The sequence below is a fragment of the Myotis brandtii genome, unplaced genomic scaffold (assembly GCF_000412655.1).
Source record: "Myotis brandtii unplaced genomic scaffold, ASM41265v1 scaffold2, whole genome shotgun sequence".
NCBI classification, from domain to species: Eukaryota; Metazoa; Chordata; class Mammalia; order Chiroptera; family Vespertilionidae; genus Myotis; species Myotis brandtii.
Genome location: NW_005357451.1, coordinates 1,126,111 through 1,139,508, shown reverse-complemented (window position 1 = coordinate 1,139,508; position 13,398 = coordinate 1,126,111). Strand labels below are relative to the sequence as shown.

Below are 13,398 nucleotides of genomic sequence, written 5' to 3'. Positions count from 1 at the left end.
AGATACTTGTTCATTCATTGTCTTTTGAAAAGAAAATGAAGGTAAATCTTTTTCCTTTTTATTTTTTTATTTTTCTTTCCTCTTGTTTTGTTTGTCTTTTTTTTTTTTTACTTTGAAATGGTAACTGTCTTTACCAGCTCCTTGGGGGTTTGAAGGATACTAATCAGCTTCACAGCTGGAAGCAGAGTGATCTACTGCAGTAAAGCTTAAAGCTTTATCCTGTCATCGTAATTTCCTTTTTTATTCTATTAATGTAAATGGAGTTTGATTTCTCTTTCCATGACAAAGGAAGGATTAAATTTTAGGAACTGTGACTACTCTGAAGTAGAGGATAGGGGAAAAGGGAGAGGAAATCAACAGTCCTCAATCCTTTGATCTGTCAGTTCTGTCCCTCTCTCAGTAGTTTCCCCATTCTTGTCTCTCTATCTCTATCTGTCTCTATCTGTCTCTATCTCTATCTCTTTCTCTGTCATCTATCATCTATCATCTATCTTCCTTCTTAGGGTTGTCAGTGAACCTAGTTGTGCCTGGCTAGCCCTGGACCTTGGTAATTGCTGGTGAAAGGGAACTGGAGACATTGAGCATGTTCTCCTGTGTCCATAATTACGAGAATGATTATGATAATAATTTACTATGTGCTGAGCACTGCTTTGAATGCTTTTATTTTTATTTTACAGAAAAAGTAACTGAGGCTTTAAAAAGTAACCTCTGTGAGGTTTTTGGCTGAGGTCATGCAGGTAATAAGAGGCACAACTGGGGGATTTGCACCCAGGTCCATTTAATCCTAAAGCCTTAATTAGTAGCAATGCATTAATTGTCTTAGTTAATAATTATTACTGTGCATTAAGGGTTCCAAAATGACCAAACTACTTCCTTGCCCTTAAGTTGCTCCTAGTCAAATCAGAGGAAACATTCATAAAGTCTAATTATAAGACATTATGACAGAGCTCTTATGGAAGTATATGCAGAATTACGGAAGCAGAAATCAATTCTTCTGATTATATATAGGACAGCTGAAGTCCATACAGAGAAGATGCTATTGGATTTAAATAGTTATGACTGGTTTGACTAGTTCCATCATTAGTTTTGTGATGGAATAACATTTTGGGCATAGGGGAATCCTATATAATAAAAGCCCAATATGCAAATTGTCCCCTGTACCAGGAGTTCGACCACTCGCTATAATGTGCGCTGACCACCAGGGGGCTGCACGGAACATGGCGGGTGTCAGTGATACTCTGTGACCTCTCACCGGCTACCTGGGGCTGGGTTGATGGGGACAGAGGTGCAGTGAGAATTCCGGGTGTCCGCTGAGCTCACTCTCACACTCCCTGCTACCCTCCCCTGGGAAGCCAGGGCTTGTGCGCTGGGGAAGCCCCCATGCTCAGGTGCTGGGTGCCCGCAAGGAGCCTGACCCAGACCTGCGCAACCTCTTCCAGGTGAGCCGAGCTGCAGCCACTGGGATGCAGGGGCCGGTCGGGCTCCCTGTGGGTTCGTGCAGGAGCCGGTCTGAGAGGCTGGCCTGGAGAGGGTGCGCTGCCTGCCCGGCTTCTGCACGGCACCGCTGGGCAGCCCAGAGGCCCACACTGCATCCCAGCCCGTGGCATCCAGCCGCATTCACTGCATCTCTGTGTGGGGATTCAGGCGCTGTGACTCAGGCAGAGGGGGGTGTGGGGGCGCCTGGGGGCCCAGGTGCTGCCTAGGGCCCGGAGGTCAGCTGGGACCTGCCCTTCCACGCCAGATGCTCGCGCTTCGATTACTGGCCAGGCCTAGGGACCACACCCGTGCATAAATTTCATGCACCGGACCTCTAGTAATGTTAATAAAAGCAGCGAGAATTGCAGGCACTTGGCTCACTCAGGCAACATTGAGTTTGTGGTTTTGGCTGATGCATTTGATGCATTGCAGAGAAGGGTGATGTCCAGAGATAAGGCTGGAGAGTTAAGTTGGAACTAAGTTTTAAAGGGTCTTATAGTGATGCTAAGGATTTTTGACTGTTCTCTAGTGGCATTAATGAGCCATTAAACATCTTTAAGCCAGGGAATGGTATAATATGGCCTGCGAAGACCTGATCACAGTGGCAGTCATGTGGAAGTTAGGTTGGAAATGGAAGGAACTAGAAACCTTTGAGGAGGCTAATGAATAAACATGATAAGAGATAGGTAGTGGTGGCAGGTTTGGCAAAGATAGAATGGGTTTGAGAAATTAGAGTTGACATGTGAGCAATGAATGATGAGTGAGTTCAAGCATTTCCAGCATAGGAAGCAGTAAGAATGGTGCTGCTATTTATTGAAATAGGGAAACCAAGAGGAAAACCAAGTTGGATCTGGGGGACATATAACAAATTAGCCTTTTGGAGATGTAGAGATTAAAGTTAATCTGGGATATTTATTGAAGGTAGATGTCAAATAAGTTGATGACTCATGATATGTATTTTCAGCCCAGAAATAGCTATGAGTCTGGAGCTCACCAGCGGGGCCAGATTCGAGATACCAAGTTGTGAGTCATCAGCGGGAAGTGATAATTGAGTCAGTAGGAATAGATGAGATCACAGAGGAAAACAAGAATTGAGGGCAACCTTTGCACATTACCTGGCTTGGTGTCTTACAATGGATTTGAATGTGTGGACTAGTGTCCAATGACTAATAACTTTTAAACACAAGGCAGTTTTTCTCCAGCCCCAATGACTGGGAACACACCATGGTATTTCATTCTGGCACACTGATCTGATTGCCAAAGAAACTTCCTGTAGTTGCTGGGGAGTCTTTTAAAACCAAGTAAGGGCCTGGTCTTCCTCTCTAGTATTAGAATTGCATCTGCATACTCCACCATGGAGTCCCACCCTCCTTTGATCTTGGAATAAGGGGATGAAAGGAGCTCAGCTTTCCCCTGTGTCAGGTATGTGGAGCTTTTACTAAATGGGAATTTGTGAAGAAAGTTAAATCCAATATGTCCCCGAGCCTGTTTTGTTAATTTGTGAACCAGCAGATTGAAACATGTCATGATTCTTTGTAGTACTGTATCGTACTCAATAATAGCTGGCAAATCAATATTAGTAGACATGCCACTTATTTTTCTACTCCTACTATATACAGGAAGATATTTGTGCACATTAAATATGAGATATACAATAAAATTGGTTGTAGTTAGGTCCTAGAATTGACTAGTCCCTCCAGCTCTGTCTTTAGAGTAGATGTAGTCATGAAGTTATTATCCCATTTTCATTATCTAGATGAATTGCTGAAGCAAAACGAAAATTAAAAGTTCATTCCATTGCTTGGAATCCAGATGTCAGGATTTGTATTATATACTTATGCCTAAAATTTAAATATTCTAATCTTATAGATTATAGGAGACAGTGTTATGTATATGTAATGAAAGAGCATAGGCTTTGGGGTCTGATATGCCCTGGGCTTAAATCTGGGCTTTGCCATTTCCTAGCTGAGTGAGTTAAATAAGATACTCAATATCACGGTTGATTTTAGTTTTTTTTCTAATTTTAAAATGGGGATAATTATAGCATCAATCTCTCAGGATTCTTGTGAAGATTAAGTGAGATAATGAATGGAAAATGACAAGCTCCATATACATAGTATTCTGTTTTTCTCCTTCCCTTAACATGAGTTAAGCCAGCATTTCTCAAAATATATTCTGTTGAACTCTATTCCCTCCAAATGCTTTTTCAAAAAATGCTTATTGCTCAACTGAATTTGTTCAGTCTTGGAGAGAACAGACGTTAACATATTTAATGGTGCTGAGAAGCTCGATCATGAACAATTTTTTGGTGGTGGTTTAACTTTTTAAATCTAGCATTTTCCAAATTTATTTTGTCATTGTACCTTTTTTTTTTCATTGAGAACACCTATTAATAGCCCATGCTATTGATGGGATACATTTTGGAAAAGATGAGTTTGGTAATCAGGTCCAGGTGATATTCGATATTTGTTTGGCCTCATTGAGCATTATATCATGTGGACTAAATGATGCTAGCCCACTTAGAAGTTTTGGGTTGCTTATCTCGTAATAGGATTAGGGTTCAGGAGAATTGAGTTTCCATTTCAGTTCTGCCATTCTTCCATTGTCATTAAAAAACCCATGTGAAAATAGTAAAATAATTTTGAAAATTAAAAATGCTGTCAGTGGAAAGTGGTATAACAACTCTACTAGGAAATTGTAGGAGCAATAATACTAGAATGGGGGTGTCTACAGGTTGAGCTGTGTTGCCTCCCTTTTTCACTGAGCATACTTGGACCCTATCCATCAGCTATCTGCCTGAAAGCATTTTCAACTCCTGGGTTTCTTAATAATTAAAAATGATTCCCAGATGCATGTGCCTGAATGTCAGTAGCTCTGTCTTTTGTCAGTGTTTTTGTACTTGCTTACCGAAGCCATTTCCCAGTACATCATGTAGCTATAGCTATGGCTGTTGCTGAGTATTAAATACTGAATTGTAATTAAGATGCACAATGAAAAAAAAGATTGTTAGGATTTATGTAACAGATTTACTTAATAGATTTAATGTTTAGCCTTCTGATATTGTATAACTTTATGTCCATCTGTAATGTATTTATTTTCTATTAGTACACTCTAAGCAAAGTGAAGTTGCTTTAACATTAATCTCTTGGGCAAAGGATGAGAAATCTCTTGTTACTGTTGTAATACTAGTTTTTTCTGTGTGTGTTTTTTTATTGGTTAGTGTTAATGGAGACAGTTATATAATTCATTTCCTTCCTGTGTCTGGAAAAATTTAGGTGGTACTCTGAGTAAGCTTTGTAAAACTTTAGAAAGATTAAAACCATGTTTTCTCTTGTTTTAAGGTCAACATTTCACACAACGGGGAGTTACACCTCAGTATTATGATTATTGGGCTCTTCTACCTTTGAAAATAAAAATGTCCATTTGTGATTTTTTATTACTTTAGCTGAAAATTTTAGGTCATTTTCCCATCCTGAAACTTAGAGGGCTTTAGACACTATTTTTATGGTTTGCTCTTTAAATACTGTGAATACTCATTTTCTAGTTCCACAAAGAGATTCTAGTTTTACAGGAGACTTTTTTCATCATATAAAATAGCATTCCTGGCAACAGAGATAAACATCATCCTTCATCATAAACTGCTTTTTCTTTTACTTGATGTACAGAGGCAATTTTGATACAAAATTGGCAGAAAATGTTGCATTCCCTTCTCTCTCTCTCTCTCTCTCTCTCTCTCTCTCTCTCTGTCAGAAACTTCTCACTTTATCCTTAAAATGTAACTGGGATTTTAGAAACAAAATTAGTAACCTAGTGTTGTTATTCTCTACAGAAACAGTAAATTGAATTTGAATGTCAGAGTTCTGAAGCTATATCATTAAAGATAAAATGTAAGAAAATACTTGGTGGTCTTTAATTTTTACTATTTCTATTGCATAATGTTATAGAGAGCATATTAGAATGTTACATTGTTTTTTTGTTTTTTTTTTTTGTCCTACTGATTCTGATATCTAACATCTTTGGCTTTCTCCTTAAGGGATATCATAAGCCATATTTAGAACCACATAAATACCAGCATGAGTTTAGTCAAATCTGTTGGTTTTATAGTGAGTTTATTAATAATTATGTTACCGTCTTTTGTCAGAAAGACCACAGTAATGAAAACCATGTTTCACCTTTTACATACATAATTGGATGAGATCACCAGATGCTGATGTTAAGAGCACATCAACAGGAAAAGTTGAAAATGGGAGCTGCATGGAATAATACTAGAACCAATTAGCTCTGTCAAAGACCATATGACCAAGTATAGGGGAGAAAAATAGATTTTGACCATGAACAAACCTCAGGTCATTTAATAATGGAAAGAAACAGCAAAGTGGCCCTTCTTAGAGTTTTTTTTAGACTTTTGATATTAGCAGAAAATAACGTGGAAATTGGTACTTCATGGTCAATGTTTGAAAGCTCATTAGATTAATTTTGGTTTTCTTATATTTTATTGTAAATTTCAGACATACAGAAAAGTTGAAAAAATTGTACTATTCTACCATTAACATTTTGCTGCATTTGCTTTATTAAAAAGCTATCCATGTATTCATTTTTCTGTCCATCCATTTTTCTATCTTACTGCTTTATGCATTTCAAAGTAAGTTGTACACATCCCAATACCTTCCATTTGAAACACTTTATCATGCATATAATTAACTGGAGCTCAGAATTTATTTATGGGTCTTTTTTCAAGATAAAATTACATGCAGTGAAATGCACAGATCTTAAGTGCAGTATGTAATAAGTTTTGACAAATGCATACACTTGTGTAACTAAGAACTTTATCAAGATAAAGAACATTGCAGTCACTCCAGAACGTTCCCTCATCCCTCTTCAAAGTCAAGTCCTGCCCTTACTCCCAACTTTAAAGGCAGCTACTCTTGGGATATTTTTCATCATATATTAATTAACTTAGCTTGTTTTGGACTTTATATGAATGGAATCTTGCAGAATGTACTCTTTTGGGGTAAAGCTTCTTTCACTTAGGATAAGATTTTTGAGATTCATCTATGTTGTTACATGCATCAGTAGTTTATTCCCTTTCATTGGTGAATAGTGTCCATCCTATGTATGTACCACAGCTTAGTGTCTACTATTGATGGATACTTGAATTGTTACCAGTTTGGAGCTATTAATGAATAAAGCTGCTATGCTTTTCTTGTGTGCAAAAACCTAGGAATGGAATTACTGGGCCATAGTGTAGGTATATGTTTAGTTTTGTAAGAAACTGCCAAACATTTTCCAAAGGTGCACCATTTTACACTCCAACAAAAATGTTTGAACATTCTGGCCATTCATACCAACACCTTTTATTGTCAGTCTTTTTAAATTTAACTATTCTTGTGGATGTGTAGCAGTATCTCATTGTGCTCATTTTTATTTCTTATTTTAATATGTGCTTACCTAATGACTAAAGATGTTAGGCCCCTATTCATGTGCTCATTAATCATTGGGAAGCCTAGTATCTAGTGCAGAATTAGAGACTTCTGGTTGCCAAAAATCTCTTGCTTAAGGAAGTTAATCAGAAGTCCAGTGTCTATAAGGTTCTGATCCTAGTTAGGAGATCTGTAGATTTGCTAAAACAGACTGATCATCACAGGACTATGGAATGGAGAATAATAGTGTAACCAGTGATAAGTGGGAGTATTATTCTTGTTATACTTGCCACAAGTTTTACTATGAAAAACTGTGTCCTGAGATCTATTTTTATTTTTGGTCCTGAAGGTTTAGCATAACACAGGGCATACCACTAGATTTACAGTAGCCAGTTATGAATGTGTGTGTGTGTGTGTGTGTGTGTGCATGTGCTGTGTGTGGGAGAGGGTTTGGTGGTGGTGGTGGTAGTAGATATTTAACTGTTTATGGGAAATGTAGCAGTTTCTCTGGCGAATTTCTTGGAGATCTATCACGTTTCCTTCCCAGCCTTTTTTGTTAACCCAGGAGTCAGATGTGTTCATATTTATCTGCTCGGTGCCCATATCAAACTGTTACCAGTCACATGAACAATGGAGAAATCTCTAAGAAGGCCAAAGAGATTTTTAACTCCTTAGAAAATGAAAAGTTACCTTTGGGAACTAAGAGACCCACTTCTATTTATTTGAGCCCACTGTTTCCTCTAATCTGAATATCCCAATTATGTGTGCTTTTGAGCTTTGAGGTAGCAATATTGAAAATGGAATGAGTTTGTTGATGAAGATGGTGACTAGATTTATATATTTTTTACTTTACTCTTTTTTTTTATTGTTACAGAAGAAGCTACTATGGAGGAAACTGGGCCAGTTTTAGCTTTTCAGGACTCTTGTCCTGGATAATGGAATACCAGGTAAACTTCTTATATAAGTTTTTAATTTACTAGGTTTTATATGAGTCACATAATTGAAGAAAACCCTTAGCTTCATTTGTAATATAGGATCAATACCTCATTTTTATTTACTTAACAAAAATTATGCAGTCACAATTTCAGCCAATATTTTTCCAATGCCTTAAAAATATAGATATCAGTTTTTAAATATAAGTAGATATGTTAGCTGAAGAATAAATTATGTAAATGTGTTACCATGTTGTAATTACTTTATATGTCCAAATATAAGGCAAGCATTTTCTTTAAGAGTTTTTCAGAAAAAAGTATTTCAATTCTTATAAAATCTCATCTATACTAGTTGTTCTTTCAGTCATTATATTTGGAAAACAACAACAACACTATATGGGGAAAATACATTCATTTGAAATGATCTCAGTCATTCATGGTTTGCATAATTATAGAAGTCACCTGACAGAATCAGTAAAAACAAAAAGCAAGAAAAAATTTAACATAAATTTAGTGTTTTTTTTTTCCCCAAGGGTAGGGTCTCACTACTCTAACTGTTCTATATCATTGTAAGAAATTTTTTTAGAGCTTATTTAAAGTATAGTAATTGGGACAGTTGGGTATGTCATGGAGTTTACCAATTTTTATGAGTTGGATTTATAAAAAATATTGTCCTAATTTTAGATAAATGGTATATGTGTCTTGAAATCCCTATTGAGAGCATCATATCATGTAATGATGGAATCAGAAACTGCTATATCTCAAAAGATTTTAGGTAGTTCAGAAAGGAAGATGCTATGTTCTAGAAAATTGTATTTAGTTAGTTAGAATAATATAGCTAGCACTTATTAAGCACTTGCCATGTGCTAAACACTGCACTAAGCATTGTAGTTATACTGATTAATTTTATGGTGTGCATGACTCAAAAAGTGCTTTTAGTGATGACAAAGACATTGATGTTGAAGATTCAATTAATATTCAGTTTGAATAATATTGTTGCATAGAAATGAGAGTGTGGAGAAACAAGCAATATTTGTAAAGTAGCATTTCATGTAATTCAAACTGTATAAGTCAAGGAAATAAATGTTATAAGTAGACATTATATTCCTACTTATCTGTATGCATTAAATAGTCATATATTTATGTTTATCAGAAACCCTTTTTTGAACCTTATTCTTGGGAAGTATATGTGAGGGTCTCCTGATATTGAGGTATATTTAGTACTTCCATAGTTCCATGAAAAATTTAATCTAGCTTCTCAGAACAACAACAAAGTACCCCACTTGTCTGAATGGAAAAGTTTTGGTGAGTAAAGGGGTATAAAAAATAAATTTTGGTAATAGATTAGATTTATTAAAATAAAAATATTTTTCTAGACATTTATTTTACACTTCATTCACTTTAGCATCTTGACTCAGTCACTGTATCCTTTTCCCCTTCACTCTCTATCACTGGTCCACAGTTCTTTTTTCAGGCTGATAACCACATGTCTGCACATTCAAAGTTCCTGTAACTCCTCTTCTACCAAATAATTACATTTGATTATAAGAGCTCTCTGCCTCTGCTTTTCTTCATTTTAAAATGTTAAATTAAAGATAATGAGGCTTTTTAAAAATTAAATTTGTTGGGATGACATTTATGAATGTCATATAGGTTTCAAGTATACATTTCTGTGATACATGACCTATATATTGCATTGTGTGCCTACCACCCAAAGTCAAATCATCTTCCATCACCATATATTTGACCCCCTTTACCCTTTACTACCTCCCCATACCCCCCTCCCTTTGGTAACCACCATACTGTAAGACAATGAAACTTTAAAAAAATAACGATTGCCCTACTTTAGAAAATCTCTTAAGTTTAGAAATTTTCTGAGGTGATTTTACTTGAAACAAAGGATATTGTAGTTATATTTCACTACTAGTTCTCTGGGTATATATAATATATCCTTAAACTTTTTTCTCTGAGAGATTTGTGTCAAATAGATTAAAATTTTAAACAGATTAAAAATTGATCTTTGATATTTGGGAAAGGTATGTCTTGATGTCTTCAAAAATCCCTTGTATTCAAATATTGCTGTATCATAATTTTTTCCATAAAATATAAGTAGGAATTATTGGAAATTTTAAAGGATCACTTTCAATTTTTAGTGATAGTTTATATACTTTATTATACTTTCTTATTTTTATTATACTTTTTATTGATATTTTTATATAAAATATCAAGGGGTTGATTATTATTGTTGACTAGAGGCCCGGTACACGAAATTCATGCATGGGTAGGGTCCATAGGCCTGGCCCGCAATCAGGGTTGATCGGGACCTTCCTTCCCCCGGCTGTCAGCTGCCGGCTGCTGGCCAGAGCTTTCCTACTTCTGGCTACCAGCTGGGGCCATCTTTCCCCCAGTTGCCACTGCTGGCCAGGGCCTTCCTTCATTCCGCGCCGCCTCCTGGTGGTCAGCGCACGTCATAGCGAACGGTCAAACTCCCGATCGGTTGAACTCCCAAGGGGACAATTTGCATATTAGCCTTTTATTATATAGGATTATTAAACTCACTAATTGTGTTGGGCTAAGTACTTTCAGAAATACTTTTACATATATTCGAAATTTTACATGGCTAGTGATCAACCTCAGAGATCTAAGGGTAAATAGAATGAAGTAACGTTGAACCTGCTATTTTGACAAAATGTAAAAACTTTATTATTAATTAGTAATTAAAACAGATAGGCATGATTCTCAGTGGATGGAGCATTAATTGTCCTAGTTTTTAGCCATGTCAAAGCAGCCATGTCCAGATGGCTCCATCAAAATATCAAATATCCTGATAGAAATCTGTCAACCAGGCCTGGCTTTTGATAGGATAGATTTTATACATTGTTTTTCTTTCTTTCCTTTGAAGTTAGCCCACTAAGCTACTGGAGTCGCTTCAGTGACTCTGAAGTGATACCCATCTTTGAGTTTTGATGGGATGAAAGAAAAAGCATGAGTTTATTAAGGTACAAATTTTCTCAAAAGAGTAGAGGTTCAGATTGCTCAATTAATTAAAATTTCTCATTTTTATATTGTTTAGGAAAACAGTGACATTGTGAATGAAAGCCCAGCATGGCAAGAACAGATCCTTCTAAATGAAGAAGCCATTGCTCTTAGCAAGTTGGACAAAACCATTCAACATGTGGAAGTGTTTTGTTATGCCAGGTATGAAAATTATTTATTTAGGATAAACCAAATTAATGACTTCTTACTCACACTTCTTCAGAAGAGGCCAACCATAACCATTTATATAGAATTGGTTGCTACATGTCTAATAGATATGCTGGTTTGTCTTTTTAAAAATGTAACTTTCAGGTCTGGAGAACATATGCTAAATGAAATATGCCAGTCAGAGAAAGACAAGTACCATATGATTTCAATCATGTGTTGAATTTAATGAACAAACTGAACTACCAAGCAAAATAGAGTCAGACTCCCAGATAAAGAGTATGCAGACAGCCCTGGTGAAGTGTAGGGGTCTTGAGTAAAAAAAGAGAACTCATGGACATGGATAACAGTGTGGTGATTGTGGAGAGAATAGGAGGGTAGGTGAAGGTGAGAGAGGACATAGAGCGGATAAATAGTAATGGAAAAATAAAACAAAATGAAATCTATATATATAAAAGGCTAATATGCAAAGTGTCCCCTTGAGAGTTCGACCGGGAGATCAGGAGTTTGATCGCTCGCTATGATATGTGCTGACCACCAGGGGGCACTGTGAAACATAGGAAGGCCCCTGCTGGCAGCCAGCAGCTGGGTAAGGGTGCCCTGGCTGGCAGCCGGCAGCCGAAAGGAAGGCCCTGGCCGGCAGCTGGAAGGCCCCAATCTGCCCTGATCGCTGGCCAGGCCTAGGGATCCTACCCTTGCACAAATTTTGTGCACTGGGCCTCTAGTAAAATATAAAAATGTAACTTTCAGTTTTCTCTGTTTAGAGATTAATAATAATAATAATAATAATAATATCTTACATTAATGACTTATAATTCACCAAGCTCTTCTACATTCATTATCTTATTTGATTCTAATAACTATCCTGTGCTAGGATAGGGCAGATAGTATTAGCAGCATTTTTTGTACAGAATCCTCAATAGAACTAAAAAAGATTAATGTGCTGAATGTCACATGGTTTGATAAATGTCAAGGCCATACTCAAGCTAGGTAGCAGTGGAGCTTAAGATTAAAACACATGATTTTTAATTGTAGTCCAGTGTTCTACTCTTTTTAGATAATATTCAAAGTAGCAAAATGGAAAATAAACACCACTCTTCTTAGATAATATTTAGTGTAGCATAATGGGAAATTATAATTTTGAATTTAAAAAATTAAATTGAGTGGTCATAATATTTGGGGACATATTGTAAATCAGGACAGAACTCATTGTTTTAAAACATTTGAAAAAGTTTGTTTCTTCAAATGACACAATTGATAGGCTGAAAGATAGCAGTCACATAGTGCAATCATTGAAATAGTGATAGAGTTGAGGGGTTTAAAATATCACACTGTCTGGCACGTCTATAGTAATTAAAACTTAAAAATTCAAGATACTACCGATTCTTTAGGATATGCTCTGTCGTGCTGAAAACTTTGGGAACTTGGTTATTTCTTAATCCATGTTCATATCTTTCAGATAACTAGCATTTTCTCCCATAAGCACAGGTATTTTTCTATGATTTTCTGCAAAAAAAGACAGCCTTTAAATGCCAGATATAGATTGTAATTTATATAAAGCTAAATGGCATTTTGTATGAAAAGGTACAACTCTCTGATGTTGTTTAGAGCCGTGGTAGACAGATTTAAAACCGAATGTGATCTCAACTGAAAAGCCATATGCTTTGGTGAAACCAGGAATAAATATTTGATAACTTTTTAGTGTATCCATGAAAACTACTTGACTAGAATATAATGACAGTCATACTATGACCCTTTGAGAGATAATTTTTGATATTTTAGGGCCTTTGATTTCTCTCTACTCTATACAGTTGGGGTTTATAGTTTCTAATGACTGAACTGACACATTTTGAGTGCAGAGAAAATGATCTCGTTTTTAATTTCTGGTTTCTTTAGTTTCATTTTTGTGACTTCCTAAAGTGATAAAGTAAAAGGTTGGTGGTAGAAAGTTTGTTTTAAAACAGAGAAATAGAACTCTGCTGTATGTTCCTCTCATTGCCCGTTAGAGCGTGGAACAAGAGGTTAATTGGGATTATGTTCTATATATCTTCATTTACTTGGAAAAGGTAATTGGTTATTAATATCATACTTAGCAGGAAGAGCCCTGAGAGTATCCAGTGGAGGAATGTACAGAAAATTCACTTCTCTATTGCTAGTGCTACAAACATGGGTAAACGGGAATAACAATACCTCATTTAGCCCCAGCCAGACTGTGCCATCCTTAATCTTTGGATCATGGCCATAAACTTGGAATTATGTGAAAGGGGCTATGGCAGAATAGCTTTCACAAAGATTTACTTTATATGAGGACCAACTGACTTAAATCAAAAGCCTTATTTAATACATATTTCTGACAACCTTATTTTCAT

The 13,398-nt window shown here is 36.2% G+C and overlaps 1 protein-coding gene across 2 annotated transcripts in view; it reads left to right on the top strand.

The window, feature by feature from the left end:
- The window catches only part of CHM (choroideremia (Rab escort protein 1)), a 239,710-nt gene that overhangs the window by 75,379 nt on the left and 150,933 nt on the right, over positions 1-13,398 (top strand). For both annotated transcript variants that reach the window (XM_005865260.2, XM_005865259.2), the window contains exons 3-4: positions 7,771-7,843; positions 10,902-11,026. In XM_005865260.2, coding sequence (XP_005865322.1) covers positions 7,771-7,843; positions 10,902-11,026 — 198 coding nt within the window. The remainder of the gene's footprint in view (positions 1-7,770; positions 7,844-10,901; positions 11,027-13,398) is intronic.